Raw genomic sequence first — 17,350 nt, forward strand, 5'->3', positions numbered from 1 at the left:
AAGTTCAGTGCTTTCTAAAACCTCATCTGGCAGCTGACATTAGGAAAGAAAAATGCAGTTTAGGACATTTAAGAAATTTAATTTAGGGAATTCAATATTTCTTTCCACCAATCTATCATTCATCCTCAAACCTAAAAATGGTCAGTCACAAGGTGTCTGACCTCAAAGCAGGGTACTTTGCAAAAATACAAGTGTAAAACACTACCTTTGTTTTCAAGGTGCACATAACCTGGCTAAAACACATAATTGTTTTTTTTAATGAGAGTATTCTGAAACAGAAATGCTTTATTCAATATTTATAAGAAGTAGGGTTCAGTCTTCTTTTATGCTTAGAGGGTTAATCCATGGCTGCCCAGCTACAATAACTGGCTGGACTCAAAATCCATGGCCATAACTGCCTTACTGGCTTTAGCTTTGCCTTCAGGAGCAAAAAACAACTAATACTTTCCTTTACACAAAGAATCCTTCAAATATCTGGAAGCCACATTTTTACAAAATTATGACCTGAAATGGCTGGAAAAGGTTTCATAAAGGAAACAGGGCTCAAATGGCACAAAAATGGCAAGTATTCCAGTTAGCAAGGAAAGAATAACTAGAGGCAGGAGGTCAGAGAAGACCAGTGCTAACCATACAATTCGGACTGGGAAGCAGTGAGTGTAAAACTGGCTAAAGTAAGTTCCTATCAGATTATTAAAGAACTTCAAGGCCAAGGTGAGGCTTTTGATTGTTTTGATAGTCAATTGGGAACAAACGACAAATCACAGGAGAAAGATGCTTTAAAAATATGAGAAGGATTGTATTTCTGACTAAACATTTGTGTCTCTCCCAAAATCCATCTACTGAAGCCAGTATTTGGAGATGAGGCTTTTGGGAGGCATTTAGGTTAGATGAGGTCATGAGGGTGCGGCCCAAGTGGCAGGATTAGTGCCTTTACATGAAGACACCAGAGAGCTTTCTCTCCCCCAGCCTCCCGCAAAGCACATAAGGAGGAACGGCTATGTGAGAACACATCAAGAAAGCAGCAGCCTGTGAGCCAGCAAGGGTCAACATCAGAACCTGACCATGCTGGTACTGTGATCTCAGACTTGCAGGCTCCAGAACTGTAAGAAAACAGATTGCTGTTGTTTAAGCCACCCAGTCTGTGGTATTTTGTCATGACAGCTTGAGCAGACTAAGACAGATTGGAAATGAGAGCAACTGGCAAGTAGGAGTCTAAGTAAGGAGACCACCACAATATCCAGTGGTGAAATATCAAATGGCAGCAGCAAGAATGCAGAAGCCATCAGTTACCTATGAAAGAAAAACAAGCGACTTCACCTGGCCCCAGGGTTCTTAGAAGTTATATTCAGAAATCCTAGCTATCCATTCCCAAGATCCTTAGTTTTTCTGTTTCACCTACCATCTACCCCTACATCATTCCAGTTTAACACAAATCTTTCAAAAGAGCATTAGGAATTATTACAATGGGAAGGCCTCAGAACTTCCTTGACTCCCATCAAATGACTGTCAAATTATCCTATAACCCTTCTCAACCAAACCGAGTCACTATCTTACCCTAAAGAGCAATCAGCAAACACTCCTGTGGAGCCCACCAGTCCAAAGACCTCCATCAAAACCACCCCAATAGCCCTACTGACTCTGGGTTCCATGAAGTTTGAATTTGTTGATTTCCTTCTTCAAAATAAAGTGAAAGGTTCTAAACAATATAATCCCATAAACATATACATAGTCAGGAAAAACCTCAGTATTTCCCAGTAATGGGTGAGCTAGGTGTTTCCTATACCCAGACAAGCACACTAATTAGAAAGGGGTAGTACTGGGGCCTGGGGAAGATCTCATCTTCCCTAATCACAAAGAACCTGGAAACAGTAGCACCAGCAGCTAAGCCCTGATACCTTGTCATTACGGGTAAGACCAAGTCAGTCCTTCCTGCTTCAGGCACAGGCAGGCAATTAGCAGACAGGAGAGTTCCACTCACATTTCCCAACCTCATCCTTGCACTCTCTCATCCTCATTCAGGAACAGACCAAGGCCACCACATCCAGTACTTTAAAATCTACAAAAGGCTAACTCCTATTGACACCAAAGTTTTGTTCAGATTCCTGCTCATCAAACAAAGCAAAAGCAGGCCATTCCAAAGAACTATTCAGGTGTCACACTACTTAAGCCTGGGTTTTACCTTGCCCCTACAGCAGATCCTCAACAAGCATTTAAAACTAAGCTGAAAACACAGGACTCAAAGGTACTAATATTGGAGCTCTATGGTTTTGGATATAATTAACAGAGTTCTAATAAAGAATATGTGAGGATTTCTTTTACTTTTCGTTTACTGCATAACCAAAAAGAGAAAGAACTCATCTGAAAAATTCTGAGATTTTGAGGGTTACCTACCATATGGAGTTCCTTAAACTATCATCCCTCCCAATCACCTGATTTAATCTTCAGTAACTGTCAGAAAGGTATGAGCTTTGCATAAATAATCACTCAATCCATATATACTTTTGAGCTTGGAATCCCTTCAAGAGTTGCTATGCCACCTAACATAATAAAACCACTAATATTCGTACAGAATCACAAAGTTCCACATTTTGGAAAGAATTTCCTTAAAAATTACTCATTTTATTCTCATCTTAGACATAAGATAAACAGACTCAGAGAAGTTTACATACTGCCCTAGGATCACAAGTTTAGTAAAAGGATAAAGCCAACAATCAAAATTTTGTGACTCCAAATCCCTCCTCTTTTCAATATATCATAACATGTTTCTCTCTGTTCTCTCCCACCTTAGAGTAAACAATTCTACACAGACCAGTAAAAAACAACAGTGCATTACTGTGTGTTCTCTCAAATGCCTACCGATGCTCTTCAACAAAATGAAAGCCCAGTCTACTTGAAATAAGTGAACATACAAAATGAACTAATTAGCACACTCTCAATATTATAAAAATTAGCATATCTTCAGTTTAATACAATAAATTCAGTTGCCAATATTAAATTTTAACAACTTCCATTAAAAACTCTTCTGTATGTTTAATAACATTTTTAAGCTACCCTTGGAATTACTAGTTTCCACCTGCCTTTACTTGCCTTTATAACTAAACACTAAATCTTTGAAAAGAGGGAAGTGAAAACAAAGAATTTTCTACACTATGAAGCAATCATTCTTTTCTATGGCCTCAACTAAATAACAGCTGTAAATATTCCAGTATCTTACAACTATCAAATTTCATCTTCTTCCCAAGGCACGAAGTCTGATAACAGCTGAACAATAAAAGAAGACTACACACAAAAAGAACTGCACTCTCCTAAAGACACTTCAGGTTGTAGTTGTTTATATTTTATTAATATTAATAAATAAAGTTTTATTTTATGGAGCCTTTTGATTATCCTTTTTCTTTTTAACAATAAATAAATCTTAAAGCAACTTTCTTTTGGAGAATCTCAACACTGCACCATTTAAGCCTCCTGTTACAACAAATTTTGAAGATTTCTAGAGACATTAAATTCCTCCTCAAGACAAACCATACCCTGGTGTAGATTGATATCAGTGCAGGTGCAACTACAACCGATCAGTTTACTACTTCTGAGGGGCAATAAGAAACCACAGGCAAATGTGTATCACTGTTGATTTCTCTATTTCCTCTGCAAAATGAGCAGTTACCAACTTCCTACAAGAATTATGAAGTAAATAGTGAATGAGTAAGTGTTTATGAAGTACATTTATCATTACTGACTTTTTCAAACAATAAGACTCCTCCCATTCCCCCAGTCATTCAATGCGCAAAGTCCCACTGCTATACAACAACTTGTACAGCAAGTCTGAGTCAAACTCAGAGCCTGCTCACTGTGGCAGTACTCTGAAGCTCTACAAAAGAGTTTGTATAAATATGAAAGCAAGACAGACCCTGGTTGTATGACCTGTTTTGTGTTCCTGCAGCAGCACATCTCAAACATCTACAAACTTCATGTGGATTTAATTATTCGATATTATATGATGGTTCTTGAGACAGTAACACTGGTAATGCTACAGGAAACAGGCTTGCAAAGGAACCAAAAAAGTCAGAATGGACAACTGGCCTGTCTCTCAAAACAGATACACACAGACTAGTTTTTTACATACTCACTTCATTGCTACTTTCATAGTTTGTATCAAACAGTAATGGTACTGAGCCAATGACAGGTTCCTAAAGAAAGTTTCATACACTCATTAGAACCACAATTTGTTTTTAGTGAAGTTGCCTTGAATGAGTATACTGCAGGAATGAACATCATGTTACTAATCTACGAAAGCTTTTAACCAACATAAAAGGAAAGAATAAAATTACCAGAGACCGGTTTTATTGTCTGTCCCCTATGAAACCAAATCTTACCTCCTCCTTTTCTTCATGAAGGTGACTAGCTAGGATTTTCTCCTGTTTGCTCTCACACATTTAAATGTGGATATGGGTCAGGGCTGAGGCTTCCTTTCGGAGGTGATCATATAATGCCAAATATACATACACACACACGCGCGCATGCACATATACACATATATATGTATATACATATATACACACACACAATTTACATGTATATAAAATTATTTACTTGGTATATATATATTTATGTGTGTGTGTGTAAATATATCTTCTGTTAGCATCATGAAAACTTCCATGCAAAATGATCAGGGAAATATCACCACACTCCTTGGCCCAAAAGATGAAAAGCTTATCCTTCCTCAAAATAGAAACTGATTTCCTAAAACAATGTATAGGGCAAACTACTCAGAGCACAAAGCGCAGCCTGAGAAGCTTATAGTCCAAGAAGAATTTCCTTTATATTAACAAGTCCACCACAAATTTTTCTGTATTTAAAATAATGAAGTCTCTAGTCTAGACTTTTAGCCCAAAAAAGAAATTCTTATTTTGAGTTGAAAATACTGGGAGGAGGTATACACACACACAGAGGAAGGTCCGTAATAACTTTTCAGAAATCCATAGGGCCAGATACATTTCAGAATTCTGTTTTTTCAGATTTTAGAAAAGAAATACAGTGTAAATACCATATGCCACAAATCACACCCAGTAGCTGGTAATATACAATAACCAGGAAAATAGAGAATGTCAAGGCTTCCCTTCAGATAAAAATTAGATTCTGCCACTAACACAGTTCATGCTGAATTTAAAGGAAAAAATCTGATTCAGACCTTTTGGATTTCAAAATAGCAGATCAGTGATTACAGACCTTTGGCAAGTAAAAGGTGGTCTATACTATCACCTAGATTACAAAAAAAACAAAAGCTAGCCCTTTCTTAAATAAGAGATATTTAGGATATTTAATACAGTCTTAAAATGACTCTAATTACTTGCCTAGTTGGAGAAGCATAATCAATTCAAGCTTTCTGTAAGTTGCCACCAAGAGATTTAAATGAAATAATTTCTACCTTTAATTTTACACCAAATTGGGACTAGCACTGAAAAACATTTTCTAAAACCTCAGTATGTCAGACTAAGTCAGCTAGATAGAGGAGGGTTTCCAAATAGCAAAAACCTAAGATGATCTGCTAATTCAAAAAAAAGTCAAAGATTTTTAACCCTGGTTTATGAGTGCCCACACAAACTCAGATTCTCTAAACTAACCTGTGGTCACATCATGCTTCCACCATAAGTTAAAAGTGAGCCTAGCATTTTTTCCTATTCAGTGGCACAGCAAACCTTTTATTTATTCCCAGCAACCTCACAACAGATGCCTCAAGAACTGAGAGGCAGGATGACCTGAATTCCCTCCGAGCAGGGATCCACTGAGGTGCCCCATCACGACTAACAGCCCTTGAAGAAGGCAGCAGCACATTTGCTCACTGCCTGGAGTTGTGTGCTCATATTAAGTTCAACTCGAGTTCTCTACATTAACCACCAATGAAGTGGAGGCAGAGTAATCAAGAGTTGATCCTGCTCATTTTAAAGCGTCACAACGGCTCACTGGCAAAACCACCAGAAGAAAATAAACTAACAACTTTTGAGGGAGCCTGCTTCCAGAAAGACTTCTTTGAGTAAATGTATGTGTAGTTTTTCAAATTCAGAGAACCCCCTCAGTTCAAATTCAAGCACTTTCTTAACACCTAAACCAGATCTGAGAAAATGGTATCTTGGGGCCAGCTTTCTTCATTTTTAATGACCAAAAATAAAGTATAGTAGCAGGCTCTTTAAAAGTAATTTTTCTGTCCCACACCCTATCACAAATTGCATTATTATTTTATTTTGAAGGTATCATCCATGAGTCGCTATTCAAAGCAATAAAAATTAGAAACCAATCCCTAATTCATTTTCATTTCTGTGTGATCTTTAAGTGTGATCTTTAAGTCCCCAATCAGCTTATAGTAGCTGGGATGACTCACCATGGTTTTACGAGAACACATTTTTAACCTGGAACACATGAGAGCACATTTTAAGCATGGAACAAAAAAAAACCAAAGCTCTCTCTATAAAAATATACATTTTCTTCTAAAGTCACAGATATGTTAAAAAATTACAGGATAATCTGTCTGGAAAAAGAAAACAGTTTCAAATGACAGTTACATTACCAACAAACCTCTCTGTGTTTCATCTTATGGAAAAACAATTTCCTCCCTATCAAAACCATCCCCCCACAATGTAATGAGCTCTTTTCATAGATTTCTTTGGGAGCAAGGGAAGATTCAGGAATAAAGACAGCCAAAGAAGATACTCTAAGCTGGGCTTCTCATTAAGGAAAAGACAGTATAGGCTACCGTGGCCCCTACCCTGAAGATACAAGGCAAAACAGGAAGAAGGTGATGCTGTAAACTGAAGTCAATGCATCTTTCCAGAATTTCAGTTTTACTCAATGATTAAATAAAATATATTTATGTTACAATAAATATGTTCGTGCTAGGGGGCAGAAAGTGAAATGTATGTGAATTTTTAAAATAAGATTTCTTCTGCTTACTTGTTTCTTCAGGCTACCAGGGGAGTTTATGTTCCTTCTCTGACATTAAGAAAAAAGTGGGAGAAGTTCTACCATAGGACTCTTAACATTCTCTCCAATCTGTCTCCCAGATATTTGACCCTCTCAGGTCACATCACTTTTATTTCATTTATTTATTTAGATTACACTTCATTCCAGAAAGGCAAGTTTAAAAGGAGCTGGAGAGAGAATATGGAGAAAAGACTATATCCAAGTGGCAATGCCTAAACATGGAAGAGAGTTTTCAAAAGGTGTTCACATTTCTGTTCACTATTCTGCACTATACAGTATCTCGTCTATAAAATAATAGTGTTAAGAAGAAACCAACCACAAGAAATACAGGTAAGATTCTTGGTACTTAATGACCTTTCAAAACTATTCTTCTGCTTGACTTCTTATAATTTAAACAATACACACAACTTTATGGCAGCAAAAAGCAACTTCGACGTGTAGCCCTTGGGAGGCATTTTCTCACCCTCCCCATCACCATAAAACACCTCATTTTATCCAAAGCAAAATGAAGTAATGCCTAAAAAGTGCTTAGCATAGCACCTAGCATACAATAATAGTTCAATAAACAATGGCTATAATACTGGTTATAATTATTACTACTACTAATAATCAACATTGTCACTAGTATTACTTAAGAGGATACCACAGTAACAAAAGCAGCTACCATTTTTGAAGCTGCGATGTGCAGGCCATATACAGAGATAATCTTATTTGATCCTCATAAGGATTCTGAAGGTGGGCATTATCATCCACTCTTCACAAAGGAGAAAAGGATGTTTAGATCATTTAAATGACTTGCCTAGGGCCATCCAGCTAATAAATCGCAAAGCACTGTTCCAATCCAGTTGTCTGGCTCCTGAGCCCAATTCTTCCCACTACACTATGTCACCTCTCTTATAAGAAGTCAAGAATTCAAGGGCCCTCTCACTGATAGACTCCAATTAGATTCCACTCTATTTCAATAAGCACAGGTCAAAGAATGACAGGAATTCCCTCTAGTCACTGCACAAGCAAATTACATACAAATACAAACGTGCATCAAATGTCATCATAGACTCCATTCATAAACTAATAAAAATTTGTATTTTTGCATTATATAATCAAGCAAAATCACTAATATTATATATCTAACTCCACTATTAACATCAATCCTTGATCTGATAATTTAGCTCCCTCTGAGTTCATTTCCCTAAGGGTATCCATTCACTCACGTACCTTTAATTGTAACTTGTATACACAAAAACCAAAATCCACATCTCCTATCCAAAGGAAACTGAAGTGCAGACAAAAGTGTATATATGTATGAAAAGATGTTCAATATCATATTTTTTATAAAAAGCAAGTCAACAAACAAAATCTCTAACATCAGCAGTAACAAGAAAACTGATATGATAAATGATTCATCCCATGTATTATCAAGTGACAGTTTTAAACAGGGTTTATGAAGAATCTTTAAGAACATGACAAAGTGCTCATAATACCAACAGAAATAAAAAGGCAGGACATGAAATGAAAACTATCAGTAAGCTCTCAACTTTGCAAACATAGAATAGGAAAAAAAAGACCAAAGGAAATAAATCAAAATGTTAACAATTTTCTTTGGATAGTAAAATAATGTGTTTTTTTTTTCTTCTTGTTGCTTTCTCTGTTCTCCAATTTTCTTTTCAATCACAATTAAGTATTAATTTTATAGGCTGTTTTTTTAACCAAAATCTTTAACTCAAGTTTAGCACTCTTCTCTCTTAAATCCCCAAATTAGTCAAGAAATTGAAAATGCTCAAAATATTTCAGCATCTTTACTTTTTTCCCTCCAGCACTATCATCCATCAATTATGCCAAAATTGCATAAGTCATGTCTGTTACCTACAGAAATCCAATCCTTCAGATTCTGTCAATCCTTTTCTTCTGGTATTTTTCCTTCCTACTTCCTATACTAATACCAAGTCCAAACCTTCACCAGCTCATTCCTAGGTTAGCACAGGAGCCTCCTTCTTTCCTTATTCTACTGCCTCACCACTAACTATTCACGCCACCACAGTTCACTACCTGACATACACTGTTCCTGAAGATTTACCTGTATTAACTCAGTTAACATTCATAACAACTCCATGAGGATAGCTACTGTTATTAGTCCTATTTTACACATTAAGCAGCAGAAGCACAGAGAGCTTAAAAAATGTATCCAAGGTCACCAGCTAATAAATGGCAATGATTAGATTTGAACCCATGCAGTCTGGCTCCAGATAATAATAAGTATGAGCTAGTTCCTTCAGGAGTGCAGGAGTGGTAATCAATAAAAACCAGTTTCTCTTTCCCTGAACTGTGTAAGTATAGGCCCTTGGAGCAAACCTCCCACTTCCGGGTCTCTTTTCATGCTATTCCACATTTGGGGGGTCAGTTCTTCTCCTCCCTAATTCATTTTCCTTATCTCCTTTAAAAGTCAACTCTAAATTCAACATTTCTGAGTTTTCCTTAAGTCAGTTCCCTGACTCCTCAACACATCGTTATTCTTATGGACTCAATTTAAACTACATTAATGTGCAGGTGTTGATTTATGTTACAGAAGTTTACCTACCTCACATTTTTGTGTTTTATCTTCCTATTTAGATAATGAAATGCCTCCACTTTTTTTGGTCTACGTCCTTCTCCATTTTCTACTTTCCAAAAAGCTACTAGAATAGCAAGCTGCACAAATACATACTAAATAAATATGCAGTTAACTGATAAATCTAAGATAAATATAGCTGTACTATTTAACAAAGCAGAAAGTCTTTGGAACTGATAAATTTAAATGTTTGTCTTTTATTCACTGTATTCCCTAAGCACAAAAGCATTAGATACCCAAAATACTCAAAAACAGTTCTATTAAATGACTTTTTAGAAAAGGTAACCCACACACTGTCCAGAAATAGCCTTTTTTTCTTCTGGATATCCCTTCTAATAGCACTATTTTACTCTCCTGTGTCAAGAGTTATCCAAGTCTTTGACAACATTAAGCAAGCAGTGATATTCCAGGCATGATTATCAATTGTTCAAGAAGAAAAAAGACTATCTGGCTTTAATAAGAGATTATTCTAAACAGCTCCATTAAATCTAAAATGTGAGAACAACTGTGCTTACATTTAAGGTTCAGTATCTTCATCTTTATCTTCCTAGCCAAGAAAATGATTTAAAAACTCAAAGAAACAGATATACCAAAGGATAGCCTAAAAGAAAGCTGAATTTGTATTTTAATTGTTAGTGAAAACAGATAAAAATAATAATCAACTAAAGGTATGGCTCACTATATATAATTAACAAGTCTCTCAAATACGGTGATTTAATCACAGTTTTTCAAATTCATTATAAGCCATGACTAATTAAAGAATACTACAGAAACTATTCTGAAAAGCACACAATAATCATGGTTAAAATCTTGTCTCTTGACATTCTTGGGTCTGTTTTCCAAGAATATATTTTCATATACAGACTTTCTCTAAAACATTCCTTTGCTTCTTAACTTCTACCTTAAACGAGCCACTTCACAGCAGACCATAATTATCCTAAAATATTATTTTTCCTCACATGCCTGCTGACTCTGCAGTTACTCTCATTCATCACTACAGCTTGCAGAAGCAAATATCTAACATGGCTTAGTTACCCAAATAACAGTACTAAATTTGAGTAAATGTGTATTACTACCCACTATAGTTATTACAAATTTCAACACTGACAGGTACACAATATGAACCACATTCTACTCATAACTTCACAGTAACTTAAGTGAAAAAGCCAAACCTAGTTTCCCCTCTATTTAAAATTACCATGCCTACTTATAAAACAAGTTCGGTTAAAAAGCATACTGGTAAAATTTTGGTGTTCTCTTTCTTGATATGTTCAAATAATGCTCTGGCAATTACTCCATGTTTAATAGGGTGAGAGGTACTTACTAATTTTTCCTTTTTTGTTGTTAAATTACTTAAGAAGTAGACACAATTATAGTAGGGAAACACCAGGAACCCTTGTGATGATGGAATTGTTCTTGTATCTTGACTGTATCACCATCAATAACCATCGTGATATTGTACTACATTTTTGCAAGATGTTACTATTGTTAGAAACATAGTAAAGCATACGTGGGATCTCTGTATTCTTACAACTGTATATGAATCTACAATTATCTCAAAACAAAAAATTTAATTTAAAAATTACTGAAAGGCCATTTAGTGAGAATTCATTTTTCTGGCCCTATACCAGTATTTTCAAAAGGCCTATATGTACATGTGAACCACTCCCACCCCCAAAAAACTGATCAGTATCTAAAGAATGAAAAACTCTATTCTTTTTAAAAAATAAGAGCTAGAAAATAGTTCTTATAATTATTTCCAAAAATCCTGAGCAAGAAGAAATCTACAGTATTACGAAAGTCTGATTTGAACAAGGAAAAGTAAAAGCTTTACTTACTAGCTATAATAACTCTCTAGATAGAAAAATAAGAAACAGACAGACTCAATACATACAGGTGGTTTTACAAAACAAATATATCCCTCTACTGTCCAACATCTCTTATTACTTGGATTCATAAACTAACAAAGGAAATCTTTCAGATATCATATAAACATTTAAACTAAAAATTAAACCCAACATCACTATTTAATTCTATACACTCAAACACTGAAGTTGGAGGGGATAGTGAATTCAAACATCTGAATTATTTCCAGTTTGTCAATTCATTCAGCAAGCTTTCCTCTTGTACAGTGCCCTACACAGTGCCTCACCTTTAACTCCTACAGAGAGAAACACCTCTCTCAAGGTCACTGTAAGAATACTTCACAGATTCTATCATACCAAGTGGACAAATTCAGTCTTATCAAAATGCAAAGAAAATTAACACCTTGATGAAAAAATGGGACTATGACAAATTCAAGACAAGTAAGTAATGATAAATATACATTCATCTTTTCTGTAGTGACTTTTGATGAAGTATCAGCTATCATACAAGTTAGTTTTGCTTTAGGAATAAGATTTTAGAATGTACATGATGTACTAAAGCATATACTGTAAAATTAAGTCATCCTCTAAAAGGATAAACAAGAAATAAAGGAAATCATATTACACAATTATAGTTTTCATGAGGAAAAAGGCTTGGGGTTTTACAAATGTTACTCCAAAAACAAGAAAACTCTGATCTTTAAGTCAACTCTTCAGAAGGAAAGTCATATCTTTATCTCCTTTAACGTTGCAAATAAATAGGCATTAGGAAATATTACACATCCCTTGACATCGGGACAAAAAATCATTCAAGTATCAATAAAATATATAAATAAAGTAATATTCCTATAACAATCTCTTTTAGACATTTCCTTCAAGATAATAAACTGCTACAGGGCCATAATTAGCCGTATACTTTCATATAAAATAATTGCTTATGCTGTTCTCCTTCCCCCAAATCTAAGTACATTCACTATTCAAGCCCATGGCTTTTTTTAATTACGATTTTTTCCTGAAATTTAAAACAAACCACAGATAAATACTCCTTTGTCCACTGAATACAGGTGTTTATATTCAAACTTTCAATGGGTAAATTACATCTAACAGTTCTAAAACTAAAAATTTCCTGCTCCAAAGAATCAAAAACTATGACCACTTCGACAATGTAAAAAAATAATCTTTTTCTTTGCATAATGCAAGGTACAAAAAGAACCCACAACTACTCCAATGCCATGCTAGTAATACACCCGAGTTCACTATACATTTTAATTTCAGACTACACAAATTATACCTCCTTAATTTTAAAAAGTAAAAAAAAAAAAAAAAAAGTTGTCCTTAATCTAAAAGCAGAACGTATTTCTAATAGCAAGTTTCTGAAGTTCATGTCCTTGATATCAGTGAATGTCAGTTAAATATATTTTCTACAACACAACCCAGAACAGCCTGTAACAGCAATACCATTACCCATTTCGTGAAATATACTGAACATCTACTATTTATTAGACAAAGTAAACCTGAAAGTTCCTGAGACTGAATTATCAGTCACAAAAATTGAGATGTACTCAAAACATTAGTAAAGAAAAAGAATACAGCCTTCTTCAGTATTAACTAATAATTCTCTCTCCTCAACCCCAAAAAGCAGTGATTATCAAATGATTACCGATAAATGGATGGAGGAGGGAGAAGAGTTGGGGCTTCACTGACATTTTATGATATCCTTTTGATTAAGGATATTAATTAGTCTTTAGGATACTTAAAATCCAAAATGCTTTTATTTTACTTGTTTGAGATGTAAACAACATGCTCCATTTTCCTCTAAAACTGCAATTTCATCATTAAAAATGAATTTTAGTAAATTAAGTTAGTGTATTATTTTAAAATAGAAATATTTTTTAAATCTAAAGTGTATAAGGGTTAAATTGGTTATGAAATGAACCTTCTTCTGATGTTTTGTTCTCACACTATCTTAAGAAATCAACTATCATTTTACTAGGGGAAATAAAAAAGCACCAGTCAAAAATGAATTATAGAGTTTCAGCCTACAGATTTGACAGCTGGTTTTCTTAAGATGACTTGGCTTTAGTTTTTTGGTTTTTTTTTTTTCATCTCTGAGCACTAAGGAATACATCTAAGTTAAACAGAAAATTATAGCTTTTGTACACCAAAATGGACCTTGCTTCTGGAACATTTATTATTTTTTAATCATGAGTTTTTAAATAAGTTAGAAAAAACAAAAAATGCATACTTAAGAAATACAGGATAAATTTTAATAAGTTATAAATATACAGAAAGTAAATTTAAGATGGAAGAACTACTGTAGGAATAAGAATCTAATTTAACTTATTCTACATGTTATCCTAATGTAATGTGAACATAGGATACAATTCAGTCATCTAATAGGTGTCATTTGAAAATAAATCAAACTTTCTATTCACTTATTTGTAACAATTTAAATAACTGACAACAAAATTGTTAATTTGCTGCAGATTTCCAAGGGAATAGACATCTTTTAAAATAAGTCTTACTAATTACTGCTCGACTCAATTCTACTTTTCTTTTGCATATATTAAATAACATTATTTTACCAATTCTTTAGACTCCAAAGGTTTAATAACACTAATGAGCTAAAATTTTAGCAAATTTTAAAATACACATATTTTTAAAAACAATTTTTAAAATACCACACGTGGACCAAAGAGCATTTTCTTCTGGTACTTTCCTAAATATACAGAGGCATGATATAATCCCTTGTACTCAAATGAGACAATCTTCAATTTAAAAATTCAGAGAAAAGAGAACAATTTTTAAAAACTATATTGAAATTCTTAAAAAAAAAAAAAAAAGTCAATGGATCCTTAGAGCAAGAGCCCACATTTGGGTTTTATTTGTTTTTAATTTTCACTAGACACCAAAGAATGGCATAAAGAAAAATATTAATATAATCTTCATATTTTTCTATTAAAATGTATCACAACACTCAAATATGTGTTTCTGATTTTTAGACATGGTCTTACCTGATCCACTGAACTGACTGCTTCCCAGTGTCGTTGGTCTGGTTTTCCCACTATTAACAGGTGGGGAAAACATCTGCAAAATAAACCAAATGTATCTGTTAGTCTGAAATTCTTCTGGATGCCTTGCAAACAAAAGTCCACCAAGAGTCATCAGCTAGTTACTTTATTTCTGAGGGACATTAAAATAAAATTGAAGATACACATTCAGACCCAGAAAAGCCAATACACTTAGTGATACTATTTCCAAACACTATTTGAAACTACTGGTTATTCTGTTCTGAAAACTCAGTCACTTACACGGAAGCATTAAAGATTTAGGTTTAAATGATTAAATTTTTGTTCATAATCTTCACTTTGTAACTGAAATCCTATTACACTTACATTACAATTTAATACACAGAGTCAGAACCACATCCACTGAAACTACTACATATAGTAAGGATCCATTACAACACAGTTTTATAGAGTATATACTGGTCCTACCTAAGAGCAATTAATAAAGGAATTCAACTATTAGAAATAAGGGCAGTGGGCCCTTTGGTTTCAGCTTTTATTTTTTAAGTCATTCAATTATTTCTCACTTTAAAAAAATTTTAATGTATATACACATATGTGCTTCTTATATATGCATTATATACATAAATATAAACACACATAAATACATATATATTTATCTTAAAAAGGGGCAGCCCCAAAGGCTAGAAATTCTAGCTCTTGACTAGCTTTCCTGTAACATCTTTCAGGTACCATAAACTATACCACATCTTGGGAAGGGAAATGGTTAGGAGTGTTGAACAAAAAAACAATTTTCTTTTTTCATATGAAGTTCAAAATCCCTAATAATCATCAGGGTCAGAGGGTGACTCAACCAAAGCTCATGATTACGTTGTTCTCCTTTTAACTGGTTAAATCAAGTGACCCCTCTGGCATTAAAGTTTTAAATCTGCAAGTCTAGACATTACATCAAAGTTCAGGTGTCCAACTTGGGGGAGCTGGACTCCAGCCCTGAGAACTACTACTCAAAGCAGATGGAGTTCACGCTGCTAAGTCCCCACGTCGCTCTCCCCCTTTATTTATTTTTCTTTCTTTCTTTTCTTTTTTTTGTAAACCTCATCAGACCCCCAAGATGCCGCGGGAAGCTCTCATACCGCACTGAAGTCCAGCAGGTCGCTCAGCTCCTTGTCGGTCCCTATAGCGGCCATGCGCTGCTGCTGGGGATTCATCTTCGGCCACTTCTAGCAGGTCCTAAGGCAGAGGAAACAGGCTCAGAGACAGACCACCGAGGCCCAAAGTGTGTACAAGGATGGAGAGGGGCTTAGGAGAAGAGGAAAAGCGCCCAGCTGACTTCCAATACCCGACTGGTTCCCCAGCGCCGCGCGGGCAGGGGACAAGAGAGCCCCGCGCCAGTGCGGTGTCCGTGAATCCACGCGTTTCTTGGGGCGGCCCGGGAGCGAAGCGGCGGCTCCCGCAACTCGCCGCCTCTCCCGCAAGTTTCCGAGCCTGTCCCTGCCCCCTCCCCGGCGCCCTACCCCGCGCCGCCGCCGGGTGCTGGGTGCGCAGGGCCCGGCCGGGGCGGGGGTCTCGAGGGGCGGGGTGAGGGGCGATTGGGCGTCCAGCGAGAGGAGCGGCGGCGAGGGGAGATGCGAAGTGACTCACTGGCTCGGCAACAATAGAACTGACAAGTTGCAGGGAGCGCGCCGCTCGCAGGCCCGCGTCTGCGGCCGCCGCCGCCCGGACGTCCCCGGTGGGCCCGGGGGGTCGGAAAGCACCCCCCGCGCGTCCCAGGGGCGTTTTAAAAAAGAAAACAGAAACACCGACAACTAGTCTCGCTCTCGCCTGGCGTTCTCCTCCCCCGGCTCGGCCTCCTCCCACTTTTGCTGCCCTACCCGCGGCCGGCCGGCCCCGGACCTGCCTAACAATGAGCCTGACTCGGCGGCCGAAGAGCCCGCTCTCCCGCGCGCCCCGGAGCCCGAGCCGAGCGGGGCGCGCAGGCCGAGCGCGCCGCCCGCGGGCCTGGCCGCCTGCGACTCTCGCCTCCGCCCCCCCTCCGCTCCCCAACTTGGAGAGACACCGGGTTCGCCTCTGTACAAAGAGGCGCGGAGTTGGGGCGCGGGCTAGGGGCGCCTCGGCTCTGGCTGGGACGCGGTAGCGCCCCGCAGCCCCCAGCCCCGCCACGGCTTCCCCCTCCCGCTCGCCGGCTCGCAATTACCTGCTGCCCCGTCTCCGCATCCAACCACCCCGATTAAAGTTCACTTTGGCCGGGAGAGCGGGCTCGGGCTTTCCCTTGCACCGCCCGGCGGTCCGGCTCACTTTGCCCCGCGCGAGGTCTCGGATCCGGGCGGGGGAGGCGGCTCTCAGGCCTGGCCGCCCCTTCCTCCCGGGGCGGGCTGGCGGTCCCCCCGAATAGAACTTGTGGGTCTCCTCAGGCGGACATTTTTTTCGCTGAAGCGGCCTCAGCACCGCGCTCGGCTCGGCTCCGGATCCCTCCGCGCCGGGAAGAGCCCCGAGTTAACCCTTTCGTCCCCGGCCCGCTCCCGCCGCCTGCGCCGAGGAAGTGGGGCCAGCAGAGGGGGCGGGGAGGAGCCGGCGGGAACGGGGAGGGGCCGCCCTGCGGCCGGTGGACAAAGCCCGCGGCGGAGTGAGGCGGGCCAGAGTCGGAGCCGGCGGGGAGGGGCTGGGGACACGCGCAAGCACCCCGCGAGGCAGGGCCGGGCCGCGCGCGGAGGACGCCTGGTCCTGGCCCCTGGGTGAGGGGCGGCAGGCACCGTGGCGCCTCCCCCGGCTCGTCCTGCTCCTGCCTCTGGCCCCGAAGCGGAGCGGCGGAGATGGAACAGCGGCGCATCTGGATCCGCTGCCCAGGCCACCCAGCCCGAGGCCGCAGAGCCCTGCAATGC

At 38.3% G+C, this 17,350-nt stretch overlaps 1 protein-coding gene across 6 annotated transcripts in view; it reads right to left on the reverse strand.

Moving 5' to 3' along the window:
• TCF12 (transcription factor 12) overlaps positions 1–16,961 on the reverse strand; it is a 328,851-nt gene extending 311,890 nt beyond the window's left edge. The window contains exons 1-3 of one of the 6 annotated variants that reach the window (XM_031452681.2): positions 16,666–16,961; positions 15,605–15,701; positions 14,457–14,529 (exon numbers count right to left, since the gene is read on the reverse strand). In XM_031452681.2, coding sequence (XP_031308541.1) covers positions 14,457–14,529; positions 15,605–15,679 — 148 coding nt within the window. In that variant the 5' untranslated portion in view covers positions 15,680–15,701; positions 16,666–16,961. Of the gene's footprint in view, positions 1–14,456; positions 14,530–15,604; positions 15,702–16,112; positions 16,186–16,665 lie in introns of those variants that run through there. The other 5 variants (XM_031452683.2, XM_031452679.2, XM_031452682.2 and 2 more) reach the window with 5 other exon arrangements.
• Positions 16,962–17,350: the final 389 nt, after the last annotated feature.

The sequence above is a fragment of the Camelus dromedarius genome, chromosome 5 (genome assembly GCF_036321535.1).
Source record: "Camelus dromedarius isolate mCamDro1 chromosome 5, mCamDro1.pat, whole genome shotgun sequence".
Lineage (NCBI taxonomy): Eukaryota > Metazoa > Chordata > Mammalia > Artiodactyla > Camelidae > Camelus > Camelus dromedarius.